Source organism: Astatotilapia calliptera, chromosome 6 (genome assembly GCF_900246225.1).
Source record: "Astatotilapia calliptera chromosome 6, fAstCal1.2, whole genome shotgun sequence".
Lineage (NCBI taxonomy): Eukaryota > Metazoa > Chordata > Actinopteri > Cichliformes > Cichlidae > Astatotilapia > Astatotilapia calliptera.
Genome location: NC_039307.1, coordinates 225,116 through 235,000, shown reverse-complemented (window position 1 = coordinate 235,000; position 9,885 = coordinate 225,116). Strand labels below are relative to the sequence as shown.

At 50.9% G+C, this 9,885-nt stretch overlaps 1 protein-coding gene across 6 annotated transcripts in view; it reads left to right on the top strand.

Annotated features, from left to right (window-relative positions):
* The window catches only part of meis1a (Meis homeobox 1 a), a 30,661-nt gene extending 20,988 nt beyond the window's left edge, over positions 1-9,673 (top strand). For 4 of the 6 annotated variants that reach the window (XM_026169490.1, XM_026169488.1, XM_026169491.1 and 1 more), the window contains exons 9-13: positions 2,152-2,228; positions 6,630-6,688; positions 7,967-8,056; positions 8,362-8,476; positions 9,276-9,673. In XM_026169490.1, coding sequence (XP_026025275.1) covers positions 2,152-2,228; positions 6,630-6,688; positions 7,967-8,056; positions 8,362-8,420 — 285 coding nt within the window. In that variant the 3' untranslated portion in view covers positions 8,421-8,476; positions 9,276-9,673. The remainder of the gene's footprint in view (positions 1-2,151; positions 2,229-6,629; positions 6,689-7,966; positions 8,057-8,361; positions 8,477-9,275) is intronic. The other 2 variants (XM_026169489.1, XM_026169494.1) reach the window with 2 other exon arrangements.
* Positions 9,674-9,885: the final 212 nt, after the last annotated feature.

The window sequence follows — 9,885 nt, the reverse complement described above, 5'->3', positions numbered from 1 at the left end:
GGGCAGCTGTGGTTTCAGAGCTGCGATGAGCGCCGTCTGTCTGTAAACAGCCCGGGGTCTCTGTTCTCCTTTAACTCATCCAGTTTGTGATGAAAACCTTCCCCGGAGACACGTTAGCAGCCTTCCCCCAGAGAACGCCGCTCAAACGTGACGAAACGGCGTGCTGATTGTGGCCAATTAGATGCTGTTTAGGACAATTACCTGCTATCAGATCACAGAGCTCTGGCAGGAGGACGGGACGTTTCCCTGCTCGCCACATGAAGGGAGGAGGTGGTGAAACCTTAAACTGGGTTTTAGTCAAAGCAGGAGGTGCTGAAAGAAACCTGCCAGCTTCTCCTTTCTGCCGCCACAGGACGAAGCCTCCCAGCCTCTCGCCGCTCCACCCTCTATTTACGCCTCCGCCGTCGCCCTCAGAGCCGTCTTTAATACCACCGTACATTTATCCACCTTTAAACCCTTGATTAGGGCCCGAGAGACGGCCCGGCTCAGAGGGAAGCTTTATCCCTGTAATCCCGCAGAGCCCCACAGAGTCCCGCAGAGCCCCACAGAGTCCCGCAGAGTCCCACAGAGCCCCGCAGAGTCCCACAGAGCCCCACAGAGTCCCACAGAGCCCCGCAGAGCCCCACAGAGCCCCGCAGAGTCCCACAGAGCCCCGCAGAGTCCCACAGAGCCCCGCAGAGCCCCACAGAGCCCCGCAGAGTCCCACAGAGTCCCACAGAGCCCCGCAGAGTCCCACAGAGCCCCGCAGAGTCCCACAGAGTCCCGCAGAGTCCCACAGAGCCCCGCAGAGTCCCACAGAGCCCCGCAGAGTCCCACAGAGCCCCGCAGAGCCCCACAGAGCCCCACAGAGTCCCACAGAGCCCCGCAGAGTCCCACAGAGCCCCGCAGAGTCCCACAGAGTCCCGCAGAGCCCCACAGAGTCCCGCAGAGTCCCACAGAGCCCCGCAGAGTCCCACAGAGCCCCACAGAGCCCCACAGAGTCCCACAGAGTCCCGCAGAGTCCCACAGAGTCCCACAGAGCCCCGCAGAGCCCCGCAGAGCCCCACAGAGCCCCGCAGAGTCCCACAGAGTCCCGCAGAGTCCCACAGAGCCCCGCAGAGCCCCACAGAGCCCCGCAGAGTCCCACAGAGCCCCGCAGAGTCCCGCAGAGCCCCGCAGAGTCCCGCAGAGCCCCGCAGAGCCCCGCAGAGCCCCACAGAGTCCCACAGAGTCCCGCAGAGTCCCACAGAGTCCCGCAGAGCCCCGCAGAGCCCCACAGAGTCCCGCAGAGTCCTGCAGAGTCCTGCAAAGCTCTGACTCTGCTACAAACCTTCCTGTCACTCAGTCGGCCTCCTCTCTGGATGAAAGTCCGGCTTTACAGAAGTGTCGACTGGTGAAAGTCAGTGACAGTGTGGGGCTCCATCACTATGAGTCTAACCTGGAACTGAGCGTGCTGTCCCTGCTGGTCTGCACATCTGGGTGTCTGCAGACTGGACCGAGGGTGGTGTTAGTGGAGGTGCTGCTCTGTGGGGCCGGGCGGCAGCAGCTGGTTTCAGTCAGCGCACCAACAAACTGAAGACATTATTTACTGTTCATGGCGCTGCTGAACCTCGTTAACATGAACTGTACATGAACCCCCACCCGAGCCCCCGGCGCTTTATTTAAAGTGCTGTTTTCCACAAACGTTGCTTTGAGACATTTGGCACAAGGTGAGCTGCAGACAGCCGGGACGCCGTAACGTCTCAGAGACACATTTTTCACTCACAGCATAGAAAACAAAAGACATATTAAAACTGAAAAAACACCGTCCACACCTGCAGCTGCAGGTTACAGAAACTCAAACTTTACATAACAGTCACTGAATCTTCAGAGGATCTGCAGCTCAAACACCGGCGGCCGTCTCAGGGATTATTTTCTGTCATTTTTATACGTTTATCTGCAGACGTCATGTGTTTAAATCCAGCTGATCAGCTGTGATCAGAGCGTGTTTCAGTAAAAATCTCTCTCACACACACACACACACACACACACACACACACACACACACACACACACACACACACACACACAGTCTGATTAACAGTAGTCCCAGGATGCTTCCTTCTCTAATCGGCTCACTGCTTCCTTGTTAATTGCGGCGCACTAATGTTGGCGTGTTTTGTCCCCCTGCAGCACCCGTACCCATCGGAGGAGCAGAAGAAGCAGCTGGCTCAGGACACCGGCCTCACCATCCTGCAGGTCAACAACTGGTGAGTCACCAAGCAGTCGCAGGTATTTATGGGAAGGCTGACCTTTGGCCCCACCCTGAGCCTAATGAGGTGGGTGGGGGTGAATTCCTGCTGAGTTTCCTCGTCTCCACTCTCAGGAGGATGGAGGTGCTTAGTTTGAGAGCTAATTGGAGCTCTGAGGTGGAGACCCGAGGGATGCTCTGCTGGGAGTATGCGTCACCTGCACCTCACCTGTGCTAATGTTGCCAGTAGAGTGAATAAATGTCCGCATCCACGTCTGTTTCTCCAGCACAGCTGCTCTGTGCCCAAATAAACTCGTCACTAACAGTAAAAGTCTGGGTGTCGAGGAGAGAAGGCAAACGCAGGAAGCTAGGAGAAGGATGCAAGGAGAGAAGAAGGAAGTGAATTCACTTCAGTTTTATTTACACAGCACCGAATCACAACAACCGTCGCCTCAAGGAGCTTTATACTGTAAGGTCGACCCTACAATAACACATACAGAGAAAAACCCAACAATCATATGACCCCCTGTGAGCAGCACTTTGGTGACAGTGGGAAGGAAAAACTCCCTTTTAACAGGAAGAAACCTCCAGCAGAACCAGGCTCAGGGAGGGGCGGGGCCATCTGCTGTGATTGGTTGGGGTGAGAGAAGGAAGACAGGATAAAGACATGCTGTGGAAGAGAGACAGAGGTTAATAACAGATATGATTCAATGCAGAGAGGTCTGTTAATACATAGTGAGTGAGAAAGGTGACTGGAAAGGAAAAACTCAATGCATCATGGGAATCGCCCGGCAGCCTATGTCTATTGCAGCATAACTAAGGGAGGATTCAGGGTCACCTGGTCCAGCCCTAACTATATGCTTTAGCAAAAAGGAAAGTTTGAATCTTAAAAGTAGAGATAGTGTCTCCTGAATCCAGACTGGAAGCTGGTCCCGAGTGAAATGCACGGCCGTGAGGTCACACTGCCTCCGGTCCCGTTACCTTGGCAACAGTTACAGTTTTTTACAGACGCTAGGACACATGTCTCAATACTTAGGTCAAGTTTGCAAAACTCCTCACACAGTGAGCACAACAGAAGTCTATGTGGGCTAAACTGAGGACCAGTTATCATTGTTTTGGCACAAAATGCATCCAATGACTACATCTCTCAAATTTCATGAATTATCTTCTCACTCAGACACAACAACTGCCAAAAATCTTTGTACGTACAGGACATTTTGCATGTGCTTACATACTGTTTTCAAAACTGTTAAACTTATGGCCAAAACAATAACACAATGCAAAACTGAATAAGACAGCAAAATGCAACAGCAATATTTTATTGAAACATATTTTAAATCTAAAAATGCAGTTTAACCAGCCACAGCTGATCCTCATTGTAGATGAACATCTGCACAGGTGTTACTCCTTCAATTTTTCAACTCCTTCAATTCTGGCAGCCAGAAGATTCTTTCCTAGGTGTGTTGCCCATAGATGGCATAAGATGTGATGTGGATGAGAACCTGTGGCCAAATGGAGAAGACCGAGTAGATTAGCATTACTACTGTATGTGTATCAGTGGATGGTGTGTATACAAATTCTTGTATTTTGGGATTACTTAGTGCAGAAAAATAAAAATACAGAAACAAATATTAACGAATTCTGCATGATGTCTGATTCATTCCAGTAACATATATTGAAATTATAAACAGAGATGTGTCCTTGTTTCACACAAGAAAACACTGTAATGCTACATGTTGTTAGTGTTTTTAGGTCATTGTTTTGTGGGTGACAAAGTGTGTTTGTCGGCTGTCAACCTTTGCTAGTGTTCTGGAAGAATGAGTTTATTTGAGACCTGAATGAAGTGTTTTGGTAGTTGTAGTGCATTTTGAATGTGAAATGAGCTGCTTTGCCAAGCTGACGGTCAGTTAGGAGGATTGTGTGAAGAGTTTTGCAAAAGTGACCTAAGTATTGAGACATGTGTCCTAGCGGCTGTAAAAAACTGTAAGTCTGACACAGCGAGCGTGAAAGCTTAAGTTTAATAAAAGGGCGTCTTCTCGCCAGGCTCCAGTGATCCTCACGTCAAAAACAGGAAGTCGAAAATATCCGATTACTGTAGAAAAACAAAACCAGCCCCCACCACCTCCGCCTGTGTCGCCATCCCTCCAGTCAGAGAGGCCACGCCTCACACAGGCGAGTTATGTACACACCCCGCACAGGGTGTGAGTCTGTGGGGCTGGCTCACTGCTGCCTCTGCTGGTCGTCAGAGGAACTGCAGGCCTTCATGTTTCAGCCCGTCGGGTTGGCGTGTGTATTCGTGTTTTATGAAACAAAAGATAGAAACAGGGTCTTCTCTCTGATTTGTGTGTGTGTGTGTGTGTGTGTGTGTGTGTGTGTGTGTGTGTGTGTGTGTGTGTGTGTGTGTGTGTGTGTGTGAGGGGTGTGCAGTTGGTGTAAATGGCATTTTCATGGCAAACAGCTGGACTGGTTTATTTAAATACGCCCTTGGTGGTGGGGGGGGGGCTGACCTCAAAATGACTCCCTCAGTGGGCGGAGCTTCTACATGTTTTACAAGCAGGCGGTTGGGGAGTGTGTGTGTGTGTGTGTGGTGATTAATAGATCTGCTTTGTTTAAACACTGACTGTACAGAGCGGCCCGAGCCCCGCCCCTCCCTGCCCCTCCTCGCCGGGCGGTGGGGGTCAGGAGGCCGATCGTCCTTCGAGGCTACGCCCGAAGTTTTCATTATTTCAGAGAAATCCGGTTCTGGTCTCGTTGTTTTCCTCTGGCTTTAAATGTGTTGGAGGCAAGAAACAAAATGGCGGCCTAGTGCTGCAGAAGGATTGTGACCACGGCCTCGCACGCGGTCCCAGATGTAAGACTTTCAGTCGCCCCGGCAGGTCGGTTCTGGAGGTCTGAGGAGCAGGAAGGTGGATGGTGTTTCCTGTCTGAGACTTGGAAACGGCTCCTAGCAGGTTTTTGAGTGCGCCGGTCCCAGCGGCGACATCTTTGTGGTGATGGGGCTCGCGGTTCCTGTGGGAGCGTACGTCTTCTCTGCAGTTGACCTATGCAGAGTGACCATGTGACCTCTGTAAGAGGCCTACCACACCGTTGGACCATTAAACTCCTGGGTCCTCACTCTGTGCTGGGGGCGGGTTTTCAGCACGTCTTTGTCCCTCCTGTCTCTCCCGTCTCGCTCCTGATGGAGGATTTTTCCCTGCAGGACTCAGTAAGATCAGCTTTCATCACTGATCCTTTTCTCAAAGACACGCAGACCTGAATGTTCACTGACACTGGATGACGATCCATTATATAATCAGTTCACGAGAAGGTTAAGCATACTCCTCCTCACCTACACGTTCTTTGTTCTCAGCCTGGCAGGAAGGTGGGGAAGAGGGCGGAGTTATGTAGTCCCGGGCGTGTCCAACAGGTCGAAAGGATGTGATGTTTGCTACTGAAGGTGAAAAGGGTTTTAAATTTGTGCTTTTAACAGTTACATTGATGCTGCGATTATTATTTCATGTGCTGACTCGATGAAAAGTGGAGGACTGGCCCCGCCCACAGTGTTACCTGCTGCAGAAGATACCTGGATACCTGCATTTCCAGCATGTTTCAACATTTCTGAGAGGAGATCATTCGTTTTTTCTTTGGATGTTGACCAAAACCAGATTTACCAAAACGTCCAAATGAAACCGTGACGTCGGAGTGATCTGAGGCTGTCGGCCGAGCTGCGCTGTGCAGTGCGAGCGACGTTTATTTCCTGTTTCGTGTGTCCTGATGAGCTCGTGCAGCCTCGTGCTAACGGGCTGACTGACCTGGAAATATTCTCCCCCCACCGCGTACCTTTTTCGGTCCCCCAGAGGACAGCTGTGGCCTTTGTTTTTCTGAAAAGAACCCCCCCCCCACCCTCCTGTTGAAATGGTCCCTCCCCACCCGGGGCTCAGGGTGTAGGAGGACATAAATCAAGCAGGAAACCACAGAGCTTTTACTTGGGGGGGGGGCTACATAGGTCTTTAAGTTGAGGAAGACCAGAATGGGGGGGAATGACTAATTGGAGTAGCTGGGGAGGTCACAGGAGGTGCCGGGTCGGAGGTCACGCATACCAGGATGATGGCTTTAAGAGTGTATTTAGGAGACGTTGCCAGTGCTCGCCGACGGCTTCCCATTGGTTAATCTCCAGGAAGTGATCTGATTGATTTGTGCTGATCATGTTAAACCGTTTATTTGCACAGTAACAGGTCAGATGGACCCGACTTCTGTAACACGCCTGCATCGGGGCCTCGATGTTCACGTAAATGACGGTAAAATTTAAACCAGTGGACGAGTTTCCAGTGAAGCCAGTTTGAGCTGCTGGGTGTTTAAACTTGACCTGAAGCGATTTATCAGTAACGAGTTTATTGTTGTCGTTAAAAACAAACTCTGACTTCTTTTCTTTGACTTTCAGGTTCATCAACGCGAGGCGGCGGATCGTTCAGCCCATGATCGATCAGTCAAACAGAGCAGGTGAGGTCTCACAGGTGTATTAGCGGCTGTTTCGTTTCCATTAAATCAGAAACTCCTCCAGTATCCGTGCTCTTCCACCGTGTCTGCGTGAGCTTTCCAAACACCCGACTGGGACTGGAACGCCAGTGGAACTCGCTCCGCGTGTAAGGCGAGCTGAAAAAGCGGCGTCTCGCTTGGTTCCTCGGAGCGTTGGAGCGAGCAGAGAGGCTTAAACTCTGAATGGCTTCTAAACCCCAGCGGGGTTAGCTCCAGACAAAGACACTAATCGCTTTGACCGACCACTCCATTCAACGTTTGAAGCCGGGATTAAAACAAATAGGAGCCCCGGCTACAGTGGAGCTAAAGTCCTGTTAGCCTTTTGGCCCTTGAGCTTTCTTAGCATTAACCCCGCGGCTGACTTCCTCACAAAGGTTTGGAGACGCTGCTGAAAGACGGCGGTGAGAAACAGCTTCAGCGACCGAGGCCGATTCCACCACGAGGACCAAAACCTCTCCGTTTGTGTCCGACCGATGGCCCCCCCCACCGCGAGAACGTCACAGCTGCTTTAACAGATGTGACGTTATTCGAACACGTAATGCAGTGATGTGATGTTACATTTCCTTTACGTTTCGCCTCTTTTCCTAATACAGCACGAGTGAAAACAGTCGTATGATATTTGGAAGCAGTGGTTTTCTATCGATTCGTGTTTTTAGCCCACAGCAGAGTGAAGGAGGCTTTCATGTGAAGCCAGCTTTTATTAGAAGCAGGCGCTAACCTCCGATTCCACGTGTCCTCGCTGTAATTGGAGCGCGCTTAGCTGCGCACAGGATCGCTGCAGGATCTGCTTCTATTTTGCTCTGTTAGGAGATACAGCGTGACCCGCTGACGCAAACCCGACGCTTCCTGTAACCAGGGGCGCCACTCGTAAAGGGGGAGGCGCTAACGCAGCTGGCCTCAGATGGATGAACTGAGGGGAGGCAGTCAATCACATAAAGGAGGATTATTTTGGACTGTGGATCATGCAGAGTTACTCTGCACAGACTGTAGGTGTAAAAAAAAAAGTGAACATTTTGAGACTAAAGAAGATGGGCGGGAAAAAGATCACGGATGGACCTGATTGGCGCTCAGGTTCTCATGTCGACAACTGTAATCGGCTTGATTTTTCCTGGTGTTTGCGTGTGGACCTGAACACGCCTTTGTGTGTGGGTGTAAAGTGGAGGCTATGGCGGTGTCAGTGCAGGCCGGCCGACGGCCTCGGCGCCCTCCGCCATTAAAACGAGCTGTCGTCTCTGTCCGCAGTGAGCCAAGCGCCGCCGTACGGCCCAGATGGCCAGCCAATGGGAAGCTTCATGGTGGACGGTCAGACGCCCGTGGGAATCAGACCGCCTGGTAAACACACACAGCTTATGCTGCTGTGGGTTTGATTGTGTTACATTATTGCAGAATCTGCACATTGAAATCAAAGTTTAGATTTAACACAGAGAGAACGGCTTATTGTGAACTGAGCTTCATGCAAAGCTACAGTCACGCTGCAGAGATCAGTCGTGGCTGATTTCATAGTTTCAAAAGCTTTTATTTACAGAGGAGCTGAAGGAAGGGGGCAGTGCTTTCATCTGTGTGTGTGTGTGTGTGTGTGTGTGTGTGTGTGTGTGTGTGTGTGTGTGTGTGTGTGTGTGTGTGTGTGTGTGTGACAGGTCCGATGGGTGGTGTAGGGATGGGGATGGGCGTGGAGGGACAGTGGCACTACATGTAGCACCACCGCCTGCACCCTGCAGCCTGAGGAGGCGCCCGGCGTCGCAGGAAACCACCGTGAGTGACGCCACACAGAGCCAGCACTTCCTGCATTCTCTTCAAATTAAAGGCGTTCTAGTGTTTTCAGTGGACCCTTTGCTGCTTAAAGGGGCTTTTAATTTGAAAGAGATCTTTAGACTTTCTTGTAATCTGGATGTTTGAAGTGAATCTGCTGCTATAAAGATGTGACAGAAACACCCACAGCCTCGGCGCTGGCGGCACTCAGCCGATGTCAGTATGTCGCTCGCTTTGGATTGATCCTGAACGGCTCCAACAGCCTGAGCTTCATCTCCTCTCAGCACCTCCTCACTAATTAAAGCCAGTTCCCTCTGATTAAAGGTCAATGAATCCTCTGAGAGCCGCTCCACGTTCAGTCTAATGAACTGATCGTTAGCGAGAGGCGCGCTCATCTCTTTATTTGATTACACAGAGTCCAATTACTCTGTAAGCAGTTTTTATTATTAAGCAGGAGGGAGGGAGGGGGAAGTCAACGAGATTTTCTTCTCTCAGCTTTTACTGACGATGCAGCTGTCAGTGAGACACACACACACGTGTGTATTTATATCCTTGTGGGGACATCTCACTGACATGCTTTTCCTGGCCCCTCACCATCACAAGTCAATGCCTGACCCTAAACATGACCTAACTGTAACTAAAACCACATTTTGAGTGGCCTTCAAACTCGTGGGGACCGCAAAGCTGTTTTTCCCCACAAGTATAGTAAACACACACACACACACACACACACACACACACTGGTTCCTGAGGCTACGTCGGGCCTTCCTCCTGATCTTGACCCTCTGTGTTTCCTCTGCAGGACTCTGATCAGGTCTGCAGACCCCATAGCGTGGAGCGGGACCCCACGCCTCTTCACCTCCTGCCCATCAGCTCTCCGCCCTGTGGGCGTGGCCTGATGAGGAAACACCTGAGCTTGCCTCTGTTCTCGGCGGGCCTTCTCAGAGTGCTCCACGGACTAAAAAGAGAAACGTGAGGTAAGACAGTGATCGTGAAGGCAAAGATGAACACTGTCCACCGCGCGTTTCTGGATTTGATCACTTCCTGTGATGTAATCTCCCAGAACGGACAGATCTGCAGCTCGGCTTCCTCTCTGCGCTCGCTGATGGACTCCTGAAGCCGTTTGCTCTGCAGACAGACAGTTTTGGACCATAGACCCCCTGAGACCTCCCTCTCCGTAAATAAAACTGATTCTGTGGATTTCTGAGTCTGATTTTTGACTCCTGCTGCGTTCGGTGCCTCACTGAAATAAAATGTCAGCGCTTCAGTTTATTGTCCAGCTCAGCTGTGACACGTTTCTATCCAAGAGGAAAAAATAACAAATATTCACTTTGGGAAAAAACTGAAGTAAAAAAATGAATAAATTGAGAATGAGACTTCTTTTAAGGTGGAATGAAAACGTATTTTGAACT